The sequence below is a fragment of the Halichoerus grypus genome, chromosome 3 (genome assembly GCF_964656455.1).
Source record: "Halichoerus grypus chromosome 3, mHalGry1.hap1.1, whole genome shotgun sequence".
NCBI classification, from domain to species: Eukaryota; Metazoa; Chordata; class Mammalia; order Carnivora; family Phocidae; genus Halichoerus; species Halichoerus grypus.
In genome coordinates, this window is record NC_135714.1 from 145,612,419 (window position 1) to 145,628,504 (window position 16,086).

Below are 16,086 nucleotides of genomic sequence, written 5' to 3' on the forward strand. Positions count from 1 at the left end.
CTTCTGGATCCTGAATGTAGATTTTAACATATACAGAAAAGATGGTTTATATTGATTAAAAATCTGCAAGTCAAATTAAAGCTAACATTCTGTCACCATCTGCAACAATAGTGATTTTCATTTGATTAGGCTGCTGGCCAACCTATAAATCAAGGCCAACAGCTGACAAACATGTCAGTTCATTAAGCCATTTATTTAAAATCAGGGTGTTTGAGGAATGATTTAACAGAGCTAAACCTGGACCATTTATTAAAAGCCCAGTAGCTAAAACCTGGGGCTCCCTCAATGCCATTATAGGTCTTTCCATTCAGTTTCCAAGGCTACTTTCCTCAGTGACAAGAAGGTGGACTATCTTTAAATAAATTTTGGGAGAAAAAAAAAAGGAAAGAAAATCTTGTAAACATAAAGCTCTTACTTCCTATTATCCTATAATAGGGTTTTTCAACCTGAGGGACATTTTGGGTCAGACAATTCCCTTTGGTAGGAGGTTGTGCTGTGTACTATAGGACATTTAGCAGCATCCTTGGCTTCTGTGCACCACATGCCAATAGCAACGTCCTCCCACATCCTCCAGAGTAACAATCAAAACTGTGTTGAGACATTGACAGATTCCCTTGAGGAGCAAAATCACCCTTTTTGAGAGGGATGAAGGATCAATGTCATATTTAAGGAATTTTATTTCTGACTATATTATAGAAATTAATTGCCAGAATTCCAAGGTAATCACCAAACTATTGGAATAAATATAGAGCCAGACACCTAGGTTTAAGCACTCCTTCACTGTGCGATCTCAGACAAGTTATTTAATCTCTCTGTGCCTCTGTTTTCTCATCTATTAAGTGGGGATAATAATAGCAACTACATCAACAAGTTGCTTAAGGACTCAAGGGTTATTATGTGTAATATGCATTTCGAAATCTGCCTGCCTGGCATATAGTAAGTGTTATGTAAACATGTTAATAATATAGCTTTTGTTTATACTAAACATGATATTTTTTATTTTTGAGCAGAAAAGTGTTGAAAATTGGTATAGTTGGATCCTCTGACATATAACTTCAAACAAATAACTTAAAACCCAGTACATATATTGGTAGAAACATACAATTTCACATATACTCATGTGAAAAGTAAGCTAAGAATTTTAGAGTTAGAAGGGATTTCAGCAAGTATAGATATGAATTTTTAAAATCTTGGCTATGTAACAGGCAATTATAGTGTGAGAAGGAATCTTGGATAGGCTGAAAACCATGGAAAAGAACAAAGCTTCTCTGTTTAGAACTTAGTAAACCATTTACTTAAAACCATACCTTGTGACTGGTGCCACATAATTGCCAGGGAAAACCCCTATCTTGCTGGTATGCATCGATGTCCCTTTGAACCAGCCGTCCTGGCAACGCTCAAACACTAAAAACATCTCCCCTTTCCTCAGCTCCAGCTCGTCCTCTTTCCGGGGAGTGTATGGATATATAGCAACATACCTAGAATAGAAAAGAGTATGTGATTTCAGGCTGAGTAACAGATAAACCCCAGGATGCACAAAAACTCTTCCTTGGTACAAAGTCTTGAATATTCCATACAGATGTAAACAGAAAATATAATCCTCTAACCTGTAAGTAGCATTGGTAATTTTCCATTGAAAGAGGTTTAGTGGCCTACATTTAAAAGACAGACGCCTTCCTGATTAAGAACTGCCAACCTGGTCCCCCCAGTGTGAAGGTGACTATCCCACCAAATGGTATTTGTGGGGTGTGAAAGAATTATGCAGCTTCCCAAAGTGCCTAACCTGCTGCTGGGGATTAGGGACCCACTGGGAAACTTGAGCTCTTCAAATGGCACTTGTTAGATGTGGGAAGTAGCCCTGAATGAGGACATATGGCACGAAATCCCACTGGGAGGCACAACGCGCTGCCTTCCACACACAAGCTGAACCTAGAGGCTTGGGTTGCACCTGCTTTTGTATGCTCAGCAGGAAAAATACTGAATTTGAAAAAGTCAAAAGGAAAAAAAGCCCAGATCATAGAGTGCAAAACCACCCCACAATGCAAGGTGACTGTGCCACCAACATATGGAAACCAGGCAGGCAACACTAACCAATAGTGGTTTGTTTGTTTGTTTGTTTTAACCAGGGCTCTAAAGTGTTCCACGTATAAAATCACACAATGTAGGAGCCACAAAAATCTAGCTGTATTCTGCCATTGGTAAGCGTTGAACAAGACAATGAGACAATGAGACTTTTCTGGATACTTAATGCTGGGGACTTACAGCTTTTCACATGCACACTCCCTCTAGATCTGATTTGTGTGGAATACCTTCCTGTTCCTTAGTATCCTAATGCAAGGAATGAAATTGGAGACAAAATGCTCAAACAGGACTTATACAAAAAGATGGCTCCATGTACACATAGTATTATGAAGAAGCGAACACTACGTTTCCCTAAACTGTAAAAGGCCTTCACTTAGCAGAATGGCTCCCTAGCAAGCTCATGTGTTGGACCCATTTTGTTTCAGCAGTTTCCTAGTTATATGCACGACTGGGTGTAAGTTTGCAGAACACAAACCACTTTGGTGAGCCATAAGCCTGTCACCGGCTCCCATCAGAAAGGTGTTTCTCTACCTCTGCTGTTTGGGCTTAGTCTGAAATGAACTTTAAAGCAGTAATAAATGACACCCTCACTTACACACTGGGGCGAGTCTGAGGCCGTAAATGTGCAATCTGGTCTGCGGGTCCCGCTGTGGGCCTCAGTCCCATTCCAGCAGCAGCGCCCGGAGGTGTGGAGGACAGTGAAGGGGGCGGTGGAAGAGGAGGATTCATCGTCTGGTATGAGGACAGAGAGAGAGAGAGAGAAGAAGAATGAATGATTTATTTATTTACATCTTTTATGGAAGGTGGGAGGGAAGAGGAATCAGGAATCCACAGGAAAAGACCTGAATGGAATCCACAGGGAGCAGAACCAGCAGGCTACCTTGGAAGAAAGCCTCCTTTTAAAAAAAAACTCATCCCTTGTTCTCCTTTAAGATCTTAGAACCACAGCAACTTTTTTAGCAAACAGTAAGTAATGACACTGGGGAAGAGGGAAAGAAAAAAATGGAACAACAGCATGTAATTTTAAGATTAATAACATTTTTCAGTATAGACCTGGATAAGAACCCCAACGCTTTTCAAGCGGGCAGCTATAATGTCACACTGCTTGCTAGGAATTAATTTGTGATTGTTTCTGTAACTTGTAACTTAAACACAACACAGAACAATTCAGCTGCACTATATCTCAAACCATTCCTTCAGAAGAAAATTTCCTTTGATGCCTGGTTTCCAAAAAGCCCAAACAATAGCAAGCCACAATCACTGGGCTATTGTTGCTACTTTTGCTTATTCTTTTCTTAACTTTGCCAGCTTTTGAAATTTAGTACTATCAAGGCTGGTAATCTTTAACAAGTACACCAGTGAAAAGCTGCTGGTTCCTTTATGGGCACAGCCTAATGGGGTTCTGCCTACAGGATTCCATGCCTTTTGAAAATCAATGGAGCAATTGTTACTTTCTGATCTATAAACCCCAGATGATTCTTCAGGGTCTGTATACTGAAACTCCTGGGAAAACAGGCACACAAAGACTTCCCTGGACCCCCACCTCGGCCTTCCCAAATCTTTGAACCACTAGATGTAAAAACTGAATTAAAAGAGAAATAAGAAAACTAAAGAATGCACCTAGGAAAGCATAAATGGCTTTCACACATCAGCGTATAAATACGAAAAACCCAATGATCTCTAAATATAGTTCGTAACAGTCACTTTGTTTCTATTTCGTGAAATAAAAATTCACATCTCATCAACATTTGCTTCATCTGCCTGTTAATGTACATAGTTCCAGAAACACAATAAACTAAGTAGAAAAAAATTTCAGAATTCTAGACATATGTGGCAACCGTTTCACACATTATATTTAATTTTTTGCTGAAGTGACTTTGGAGAAGGATTTTTCCCATACCGAAGCTGAAGGTGTTGTGGAACATTCAGTGCAGAAATAAATGAGGCGCAGAGCTGCTTACAGAGTGCTAACCTGGACAAGGCAGAGGCCAGTTCAGAGAGTTAGAACTGCATGAACGTTACTCACACTCTCCATACAAAATATGGCAGTCTTAAGATTTGCTACAACTCTAGAATTGCATGCGCTGGGGCTTAGAGTCCTCAAAACCTTTGACCAGGAGGTCAAGCATTCACTCCATTCGGGCTCCTCCCAGTGACAAAGGAGAGAGAAACAAAGATAATCCTGGTAAAACACTCAGCACACATGACCCGGGCAGTTCACTGGTAATAACAACACATTGGTAGCTTGTCGGGCAAGATAAAACGTCTAGACTGTACACCGGGTAATATATGGACACTGTAAAATTACCACTCAAATGATTTCCACTGAAATCTTCCGAAGCCCAATCTCCAAAGAGCGTGGCTGTGGGAAGGAGGAAGGCCAGTGCACATGCTCAACAAGGAGCCCAATGAGAACTGCTCCTGGAAATTACTTAAAATAGTACCTAAGGCCCAGAAGCAAAAACCTCCATTTCACAATCTGAGTAGAATTCTATTTTCAAGAGGAAAGGAAATTAAAATTGTCTGTTATATCTTAACTTTATTAAAACAGAGGCTGTACTAAATTAGCCCTAAGAAGAAAAAGGCAAAAAAACATCTACGGACCTGATAAAAACATGTCACATTCTGTTAACAAAATGTAAAAAAAAGGTCAGCTCTTACAGTTAAAAAATACAGTAAACAAATGTTTCATGTACATCCCTTTCACAAAGAGTTAGTTAGAAGTCATTGGAGATATGGCTTAGAAGAGGATATTCTGAAAGATCCCAAAGGTTGTGCTTGAGAGAAAATGCAGTTATTTCTCTCTATTTTGTGGTTGAAACAGTCTTAATAAAATTGGACAGATTTTTTTTCCCCCCAATGTTGGGTTACATATCTTTGGGGGAAATGTGCATATGTGTGTGCACATGTACTCGGTATATAAGCACACAAAGACCAAGAGAGAGAGTCTGATTAAAATCAGATTCCTAGATGTTGTTCAGCCCTCTGGGGTTGGTAAAATGATAGGGCTCGGGTGAGTCCAGAGCTGTGACTGACTAGGAAGTACTGTGGGTTGCTTTATAAACAACTTAAACTGAAATAATCTGGTGATGTGGAAGTTCAAAAGGTAATCCACTGCGTGTTGTGCTTCAGGCAGTTTGCTATCCTGCAAGACCTGAAATTTCTACAGAGCAAACCACAGCCTTTCATTCACCCAGAGCTGACCTGGAGACCTGCTTATTATTTTATAGTCCAGGCCAGAGCAGGCACCAGAGGCCAAGACACACTCTCCACCAGCAGCAAAAAAAAAAAAAAGAAAAAGAAAAAAATCTATGGGCCTGCAAGAAGTAGAGATCACATTTTGCTCATATTTTGTTAGCTTAATATTGTTCAGAACCAAATCCCACACTTAAATGCCATTTTCACTAGACATTGCATACTAAATTAATAGCTTAAGCGCTCATCACTTGAGTTTTATTTTATGGAAAGGCAGCAGGTCTGTATTATCAAAGTAAAGTTGTCTAGAACTATGGGCCAGACCACAGAAATACTAATGTAGAAAATGGGATGTTATTCTGATATTCATTAAAAATGAGCTTCCTCCTTGTGTTTCTATAGATTCAGATCTTCTGTTCACAGTCTGTGGTAATGGTCTGAGGCAAGAATTGCTATTTCTGAATAACATTTAGCTTAAAAACAGGACAGTGGTCCGCTAATGTGAAATGATCACACTTTGCCACGTCCGGGTTCTGTTCTGTCCCCTCACCCTACTGACCTTGAAAGCAGCATCAGCTTTACACTGTAGAAGGAGCGTGGGCTTTGGGGTCAGAAAAACATAGATTCTAATCTTGGCTCAGTGTCTTACGGCAGTCCTTGATTTCCCTCCTATGTTAGAATGAACCCCAGCAAAGTGTCCTTTCTGAAAGGGCTGGATTCTAAGCCAGAGAAGCCACATTTGCTAGTGCACATTGTGAGTGAAAAGTTGAAGTGTGTGGGTGTGATACCACTCCACTCCAGTGCTCTCTCCTCTTTTTGCCCTTTCATGCGACCGAAGAGTGGTTAGGTCTGGATTTGGCTAAAGATAGGTGACAAGATCCATTAGGTTTTAAGCCGGGCCATGGGCTGCAGGCCACCTTACCAGTAAAGTGCTTTGCTGGTAAAGTGCTTTGGAGTTTGGGGCATAAGTTCAACTGACAATAAAGGATTCATTTTCTTTCCAATTGTCCTTTAGGTGTGTATTTCCCTCACATCCATTTCTATCTCCCAGGGTAGAAAAGTGACTGGCAGGATAGACTTTGGGCATTTCTCGGTCCCTTGGGCAAATACCATGTAATATCCCCCAATGCCAGAATCTTTTTTTTTTTTTTTCTCAACATCTGATTTCCAGTCAACCCACTTTCAACCCTACACATCAACATCTCTAAATAGCCTCTCTGGGTACTGAACCCAGATGCATGTATATAGGCTGATGGAGAAACAGTTCAAGCTGCTGTGTCGTTATGCTCCCTCAAGTCAGGAGTGTTAGCAATTTCAGCAGCATTACTGTCTGTGTAGAGCAGGGTTTGTGCAATTATGTGAATAGTTTGCTTTATTTTATGACAATGAGTAGGAAGTAGAAAAGTGGAAATACTGACACTAGTGATTAAAAAAAAACCCTTAGGTGTCAGAATTCAATAAAATTAAGATAAAGATGGAAGGTCCCAACTCTTAAGTCTCAACTGGATGCTCAATGGAATGAAGCCAGTCAGTTGTGGGTACAGCTATGAAGAAAAAGAAATAAAATTAAAGAATATATTTAAAAAATACTAGAAATAGATGCTTAGATGATGTCTAAAGGGGAAGATGTAATTAAGAATTTGGCACTTTTAAAAAATCTCTCCAGGAATGGAATTTCCCTCACAAATTATAGATCTCTTGTTCTACATTTGATTCATAAGAAGAGATATCTCTGATATTAATTGGCTTTGTATAAATTACATAAGGTCTCTATGCCTTAATATACCCAATCTGTGAGATGGAGTTATAATTAGAAATAGTTTAGGTAAAGCTGTCTTTCCCAGTACCCTGAAGCACAGCAGAAGCCCAATAAAGAGAAGCTGTTGTTATGATACATGAGACTGTGAACTCAGAACACTGTTTTACTCATCTTGTATTGCTGTCACCCAGCTTTGCAGACAGAAGTTAACAGATCCTCAGTGAGCTTTTCACAAATGAGAAAACGTTCTGTGCTTCTACCTCTCTTAGGACAACATGATATGGATCAAGAGGCCTTGGCTCCTGAGATGCTGGAGTCCTTTTCTGTTGTTGCTGGGAACGTTCTGGCCATATTCTAATCCTGATTTTCAGAACTCCCACCAATTCCAAGGGCTCAACTTGTACCTCTCAAACTATTGACATTGGCAGTTCCATTCCCCGACTTCCAGAGCCCTTCCCTGATCCTGTCGATAGCAGTGAGTCCTGCTGAGCCTTCCACCATGGGCTCCAATGGACTAATTACATGTTGGCTATTCTGAGAACCTGACATCATTTAATTTGCTTCTCTAAATACACGCACAGACACACCATGTGTGTATGTGTAAAATTTTTTTAGTTAGGGTTATGCATTTTTGGAATGCAGTCGGTCTATAAGCTGGCCACAGCTTGGTCTTTACTGGCCTGCCTAACTGTGACATCTTGCAGCTAAACACCTCTCAGCTGGTACAGGGGATTGGGGCTTCTTAATCACTCATTTAAGAGTTCTTCTGCCCTTGTGCAGAAAATATGAGACTAATACAGATCCTCATCTTTCTCCCTTCACAAAATTAGTTGGAAAAAAAAACCCTCACTACTATTAATAGCCTGATGTCTGAATTAGATAGATATAATGCTAGTTTTGCTCCTAATATTAGAGATCTAACATTTTAACTGTTACATGTGAAATGTATAGGACAATATGCTCCTAACTTCATTCTGCGTAAAAGATTAGAAAGTCTCAATTCATGATAAAAATACTAGAAATAATTTCATTTCCTACTCTAGTGTTGGCATTTGTTACCTAATAAATCCACACCATGAAAAGCATCGTTTTCTCTCTACCAAGCTGCATATTATTGCTGTGATTGTGCTCAAATTCTTTGAAAATATTTCAAATTTTAAATAGGATACTTGCCATGATTAATGTAAGATACAGAGGGTACATGCTACTGAGATTTTTTTCCCCCACTTTAACTTAACATATTAAATTCAAAACATTGCTGCCAGTCCCTACCAGGGACTTTGAGATCTAGACATCTCCTGGGATGACAGACAGGTCTGTTTATAATTAGTTTTTCATTAAATGGAATTGGCAAAGTAGACATACTGTTTAATAAACCTTCCTCTTGCTTAACATGCAGGCTTTCTTATATAATCCTAGGATGAAATGGTTGAATGTAAATTAATTTTTGTATATTCATGCTCTCTTGTGACCGGTCTCATTGATTTGCCCTAGAGTGTGCCTCCAGCTAAGAGCAACTGGCCATTTACTACACTGTAAAATTTTCAGCCCACAAGGGCTGAAATTCAGCCAGCTCTGTCTTTTCCACTAATTAATTTTTCTAAGATCAGAAAAAGCAGCCTTTTTCTCTTAAGAAATTATGCTAGAATTTTTCCATGTAATCATCTGGAAATGGAAATATCAACTGGTTGTGTATGTATTGGGGTGGGAAGGAAGGAAAGGAGAGAGTCTTCTCTGGAGATAAGAGGGCAGGATGATTATGGAACTTGGCTCTGGTCAAAACACCCGGAGCTAACAGAATCTCATGGAAACCACATTTCAATAAAAGTTAACTGAATTTCATCTTCTCCCCAGAAGAATCAACACAACTTTTCCTGCACCAAACAGTGGTACTATCAAGGTAGTGTAATCGTTCTGGAAATAAAAAAAAAAAATACAACTTTAACCTCTAACCAGAACATTATTAACTTCCATTTAAATACAAGAACATGCTTGACTCTATAAAAAGTTTTCTAAGGTCTAAGTCAAGCTAGGTACTAACTCCACATTTATTTATATCCCACCTTGTTTCAAAGTAAAATGAGGCAAAAGGAAAATGAGGACAATAAAACTAGATGGAGCCAACATCTTGACTAATGTGCTAATATGTCGTGAGGTCCTAGGTCGGGGCGGGGTACAGATTTGGCTCTAGCATTCTAGCAGAAGGAAACATAATCTTTACAACATATATAAAATCCACAACCTAAAAACAAACCAGCTGCCTAGAAGCCTCACTATTCCTGGTACAGAGAGCAGAGAAACCGTAACACAATGAACCAGGCCCTCCAAGGCATTCTGAGAGCCAACCAGCGGCACGTGTCACAGGCCCACCTTGCAACAGTCCTCAATCGAGACCAATAACGAGATCAGGAATAGTCATCCCTACTACATTCTAGGCATGGTGCGGATTCTCCAAAGTAGATAGTATTAGTTTCATTTTACAGGTAGGGATACTGAAGCTTAAAGAGGTTGAGTAACTTTTCATGGTCATGTAAACAAGTAAGTGGCTGAGCTGGGCTTTCAGCTCAGGTCTGTATTCCCATCACTGGGCCACACTGTTTCTCTGAGAGCATCACAGCTAGGTGAGACTCTAAAGCGATTTGCAGGGCTGGGGCCCGCTGGGGAGATCTGATGCAGGGATCTATCTTTTCTATTCTCATTCGACTCAGCACTGAAAGAAACAGTCTGAAAGCATAAGCAAGGCATTGGCCTGGATGAAAGATGTCTCACAATTGCCGGTTCCTTGTAGTTCATGTGCCTGCAATTTCAGGAAACAGGGATTTAAACTACTGTGTTTCTGCTACGTAAGGTTGAATTTGCTTGTTTCTTCTTCCCTTTTTTCTCTCCATAGTGTTATTCTTTGTATCTATCTCCCTTGGCTGCCCTAATTTCTCCTATTAATTTCTCCCGTGAGGATGTTGTAAAGCAATTAGTGTTTAGACTCTTTAGGATGCGATGTCTTCAGAAGGAAAATCAACACAATCTGAGGGAGGATTCCAAGGGAGCATAGCTGCAGCTATCATAGTGGAAGACGGGAAACCAAAAGGTGAATCATAAATGGAGAGATTTGGAATCGACTCATCCTGTGACTCAAAGCAAACTGTTTAGCTTTTGGGATCCTGATTTCCTCAGTATTTCTATAAAGGTGTCTTTGTAAGAAGTAAGTGAAGTCTAGAAACTGAAAAGAAATGAAAAAGAAATGTTCGGTTAAGCCTTCGGGAAATCAGGCTGAACATTAATGAAAATTAAAAGGATTTTATAGAAGTCTTCTAATGGCTTCAGGCCACTGATCCTCACTGTTAAAAATTATGCAGGCTGTAGGCAAGAGACTTTCTCATTTTTTCTGTGAGATGAACAGAGATAACAGATGAAAGCGATCCACCCCCACCTAACAAGTGTCAATGTAAACTGCAGGTGTTAGGCGGTGGGGTGTGCCAGATTAATGGGACTAAATACCTGAGAGAGAAACAGAGATGGAGAAGCTGTACTCACTCCAAGGGCAGCTGGGTAAGGAACATCCGACGGGAAAGTGAACGAGGGGCCAGTTGTCACTGGACTGCTGGGGGGTGGGGTCACAATTAACCCGGTGGTACTTATATGAACCTGCCAAGAGGAAAAAAAAGTTAATTAAAAGACAACTCCATTTAATACAACAGATTGTACTGGCTAAACCTTGGGGAGGCAAGTCACAATTTAAAAAATATATGTATCTGTCGTTTCTATTTGGGGAAGGCAAAAGCTCTTTAAGTTTATTCAATCTACATTTACTGATTACCTAATCTGTATTCGACACTGGGCGGTCACATGCCAAATACTGGCCACTGCGATGGTTTTCATACAGAATTCAACTGCTGTTGGCTTTCACAATAACACACTGCTTCACTTGGGATGCCACTGTGAACCAAACTGACCTTTCAGATGGTTAGTCTCGTGCTTGACTAGCCCACTAGCAATTTCCCTGAAGATCCTGTTAAGGTAGGTTGAGGCTGAATACTCACCTGTCTATCAATATGTAAATCTATGTGAAGTGCTTAAGGTATTTTGTTATTCTCGGGATCATTTTTCATGACTTCTACTTTTCAGTGGGGATGCATAATTAAAATGCAGCTGCCTAGACATGCCTAGAGCAGGTAATTATTTATAAAACCTTTAAAGGAACAATGTCAAGCCAAATTAGCTGTTTTCAAAAGGTGTCTTATCCTTGATACTATCCAAGATTAATTTACTAGAAAGAAATTGAGTTATTCAGGTCATTTCATTGCCTGTGTTCAGTTATTCGATCAATTTCACTCATGTTGAATATCAGGTCCAACACAGAATGCCATCATTACTTGATGCTGCAGAAGTAGGTGTGTAGGTTCCCACACAACTGGGATGTTTTTCCTCCATTATTAAAGGAATGTGGTTGGCTGGTACCTTGTTCCCCCAAGGAAACAATGATACACCAACAATGCCAGGCCTTTTGTAATAAAACTTAATCCCGGGGCGCCTGGGTGGCTCAGTCATTAAGCGTCTGCCTTTGGCTCAGGTCATGATCCCAGGGTCCTGGGATCGAGCCCCGCATCGGGCTCCCTGCTCAGCGGGAGGCCTGCTTCTCCCTCTCCCACTCCCCCTGCTTGTGTTCCCTCTCTCGCTGTCTCTCTCTGTCAAATTAAAAAAAAAAAAATTCTTAAAAAAACAAAACAAAACTTAATCCCAAACATAGTTCCCTCAATTCCCCTATGTTAAGAAAAAGATTATCAAGACAAAGAAAAGCTCCTGAGATTAGTTCCCAGAAGCCTGAAGGAAACTTTGAGTTTCCCTGCTGGGTTAGGCCTTACCAAGGGCAGGATAATCAGCATCACAGCACACAATTTATTTCCACAAATAAATCTGTGTTATACATGGAATCCACACCCTTTTAAAATCACATCTGTACCTGTTAGCTCATACACTGATTGGACCAAAGGCTTAAACTAAGCAGATCTAAGGGATGACCTCACAAGAGTTTCTCCCCAAACCCTCATTTTTTTGTCTCTCCTATGAACCAAAGTCTATTTCCAGTCAATTTCTAATGGGAAGCACACTGATTTTTCATCCTAGCATAAAATCCAATGGCCTATAGCTGTTTTAACCAATAAATCTGTTTAAATACATACCCCAAGGACATTTGTAAGTTGACACCACATAAAAGAGGGAGTCTTTCTGAGAAGATACAATGAAGCTCACTTCCAAGTGCACGCCATTATCATAGAATCTTTGGGGTAGAAAAAAACACCAAAATACAGCTTCCTGGGCCTGACCCTACAAATATCTAAGAGAGATCTCATGACTGACTGATGTTTCTCTAAAAGCCACAGGCTGGGAGTCGAGATAGTTAACTGCTAATGAGTTTATTGTCTTGGGAGTTGGACCAGAGGCCCTCCAAGGTGTCCGCCATCATGGACATGGGAGCGGAACAGTGAACACTGAGACTCCTGCAGGCACCAGCCAACACAGGGCCACTCCTAACCCTGGAGTAAAAACAGATCAAAGTCACCCAAGAATGACTAAGCAGCAGCAGCAGAAGTAAATTGGCTGAGGGTGAGCATGTCCAGAATAAATGCCCTGAATTGGGAAAAATTGACTTTCTACCGTTCTCTTTTCCTCATGGAATGGCAAATTAGTTTGGGCTCCCCCACGAGAAAGGGCTCTGTGGAGAGGGAAAGAGGTGGGGAAAGCAAATGGAAATGAGTGGGCGCACCTCTGGCTCCCCTGAAGCCATCGGCGATACAAAAATGCCACAAAAACACTTAATATTAGGAAGCATTCTTCCAGCTAGCAGAGGCCAGAGGAGGAAACAAAATGTCTTACTTATAGCATCATATGCTTTTACAGATGTCAGTTACAGACATCTGTGCATATTTGTTTTGGTGACTCACCTGGACAGCACAGTCCATAAAAAATCTTCCAATTTATGTATTTGAAAGTTCAGCCTTTACTCAATAGTCACCAAATATAATAGCAAGCAAGCCCCTTGCTCCTTTCTTCTGTCCCATTTCCCCATCCTGTTGCCTACAGTTTGGATGTCCTGGAGAGATCTGTAAATTCTATATAGAAACATAAGGATAAGGTTCTACCCATATGATGGAAAGGTGAGCTGAAAAGCGCCATCACACCAGCACTGACTGCCTATATGTAGATTCCAGTCAGGTGAGAGGAAAATGAAAACTCACTTCTTTGGGCTCCTTACTGCAGATTTTCTAAGTGGAACCAAACCTAATTAAGGAAAAGCAAGAGAGAAAATGGGCCAAGTCAAGATAATAAAATATCCTTTTTCTCAGCATTGAGGAAGGAAGGAAGGAAGGAAGGAAGGAAGGAAGGGAAAGGAAAGAAAAAAGGAAAGGAAAGGAAAGGAAGGGGAAAAAAAAAAAAAAAAAAAACGGGCCAGAGCAGGAGGAGTCAAATCTCCTGCTTGGTCCTTTGCGGGGCAAAGAAAAGGACAGTCCTATTTTAAAGTCTCCCATGAGCCATCTTTCCATATACACCGATCTCCACGGTTAACAGAATGTTTGCCTGTCACCTATGTTACACATCATCATTGCTTTATTATGGACTGTGGTTCCTTCCAATGTACACAGTACACTAGACAAGTAGTATTTTCTGTAAACCTGGGCTGGGGAAGCCAGGCAGCACTTGAAACATCTCCCATCGGCTTCTTGAAATAACTTCTCCCTGAGGCAACACATTCCCACCTAAAACAGAATGTATTAGAATATGGGAGGAGGGGTGGAATGGTTGAAGGGGAAACTGTTTTAATGGAACACAGAAAGCCTTGTTTCCGAAGCTACTGCAACCAAAACAAAAATAGCTCTATTTTTATCGTCTTCATTCCCAGCTCTGGTGTGGCAGCGTCAGACATGCTCGCACCTGACGGCTGAGTTCTCTACAAAAGATATAAATGCTAGGTTTATCCTCCTTTCTCTTTTAATATTCTCTAATGCCAAAAGATTACCGTTTATTCTTTTAAAGCTATTCCTATTCTGAGTTGCCACTGTTCTTACCAGAAACTTACCATTTATTTTAACAAAACATCATTGTGCAAATGTTGCTAGGTCGCAAAATAAAAAACTCAAATGATTCAATTTTCTCGTAGTGAATGGCCATCATTACTAGCCACCTCTGTCAGAACCTTATTCAAAAATCTTTTGAGCCTTTCCAGAGTAACCTCACTTGGTACTTCTTACTGCAATCTATAATCCATGTCTATTTTTCACATAGGGATAGTTACATGTAAAGTAACAGTTCTCCTCTTTACCCATTTTTCAAGAGATTCATTCATTCAATAAATATTTACTGAGTGTTTATGTCAGACATTTGGGATATATTGGTGAACAAAACAAAGACCTTTCCCCTCATCACACTTATGTTCTAGTGGGGTATGTCTGTGTAGCCTAGTTCCCTCATAAGATCAACATTCCCCCACCACCTAAAAAACACCAACCACAATCCCGTTCAGAAAATGAATGCATTTACCTCACAACATGCCAGATGAATCTAAGGGAGCGGGGTCAAATAAATGAGGCTGAGAGAAAATAACTTTTAATAACATTGGCAAGGAATACCAAAAACTGTGTTGTAAATTTTTATTCTGTGGTCCAAAACAGGCACTTTAATTAACTGTAAACTTTCTGAGGACCAGGACTGTGTGTGTTTGTTTCTTTGTTTCTTTAAAGGAAAATAATTGATTTTTTTTTTTTAAACTACATCTATATTATAAAGTAGAATGTAAAATCTGCATGAATTTTAAAAACTAAATACGACACCTGAAAGAAATTTCTCCCACTGCGACAGGATGTTTTGGACAGGGCTCTCTGACCTTTGGGTTGAGGAAAAATATGGTCATCATCTAATTGGATAATTACAGCAGCCCTGTGACTAAGGCAGAGCCACTTTAGTGGGCTCATTTTGCAGTCCAGAATTGAGGCCTAACATGGGGAAGTCCTATAGCTCATTATCACAGTATACATGGTGCCTAGAAGGGTCTAAAAATAAGGCGACCAATAAATGCCTGCTGAGTGAATGCATGTTTCCAATCATTAACACAAGAATAATGTGCAGCTATTTCTTTCTTTTTTTTTTTTTTAAAGATTTTATTTATTTATTTGACAGAGAGAGACATAGCGAGAGAGGGAACACAAGCAGGGGGAGTGGGAGAGGGAGAAGCAGGCTCCCCGCAGAGCAGGGAGCCCGATGTGGGACTCGATCCCAGGACCCTGGGATCATGACCTGAGCCGAAGGCAGTCGCTTAACCAACTGAGCCACCCAGGCGCCCTAATGTGCAGCTATTTCTTAAGATAGTCCAAAGCCTTGATGAACTAATGAGGTTTTTATTTTTTTTAATTTTATTGTTATGTTAATCCCCATACATTACATCATTAGTTTTAGATGTAGTGTTCCATGATTCATTGTTTGTGCATAACACCCAGTGTTCCATGCAGAACATACCCTCTTTAATACCCGTCACCAGGCTAACCCATCCCCCCACCCCCCTCCCCTCTAGAACCCTCAGTTTGTTTCTCAGAGTCCATTATAATTTAAATTAAATGTTTCTTCATGTCCTTTTTTTCCTCTATACCTCTTACTGGGAAGCCTAAATATCAGGGTAAGTCACACAGATGCAGGCAACGGTCAACTATGAGTTTCAACCATAGCATCTTCAGTTTGGATGAAGATAAAATTTTAGTTGGCAAGATCTCCCAAAGCAGCCTTGTGACAAGGTTCTGTAACACTGAGCAGTTGCTTGAAACTAAGCATTATCTAAATCATTTTGTCATTTCTGATCCTTCCTTTGAAAATGACTGAATCTAAATCATTTTGTCATTTCTGATCCTTCCTTTGAAAATGACTGAGTAGTTTTGGGTTAGTTTTCTCTTCTCCATTTTTCTACCTACAGAATGAAGAAAGGCTTTACTTCCCAGGAAAGCTACTATTTTCCTTTTTTTTTTTTAGGAAAGCTATTCTCTTCTGAAGGCAAAAATAAACTGTATTTT

The 16,086-nt window shown here is 40.2% G+C and overlaps 1 protein-coding gene across 4 annotated transcripts in view; it reads right to left on the bottom strand.

The window, feature by feature from the left end:
• The window catches only part of SH3RF1 (SH3 domain containing ring finger 1), a 178,651-nt gene that overhangs the window by 23,125 nt on the left and 139,440 nt on the right, over positions 1 to 16,086 (bottom strand). For 3 of the 4 annotated variants that reach the window (XM_078069425.1, XM_036087548.2, XM_078069426.1), the window contains 3 exons: positions 10,532 to 10,678; positions 2,678 to 2,814; positions 1,308 to 1,478 (listed from right to left, as the gene is read on the bottom strand). In XM_078069425.1, the coding sequence (XP_077925551.1) occupies positions 1,308 to 1,478; positions 2,678 to 2,814; positions 10,532 to 10,678 (455 nt within the window). The remainder of the gene's footprint in view (positions 1 to 1,307; positions 1,479 to 2,677; positions 2,815 to 10,531; positions 10,679 to 16,086) is intronic. The other variant, XM_036087549.2, reaches the window with a different exon arrangement.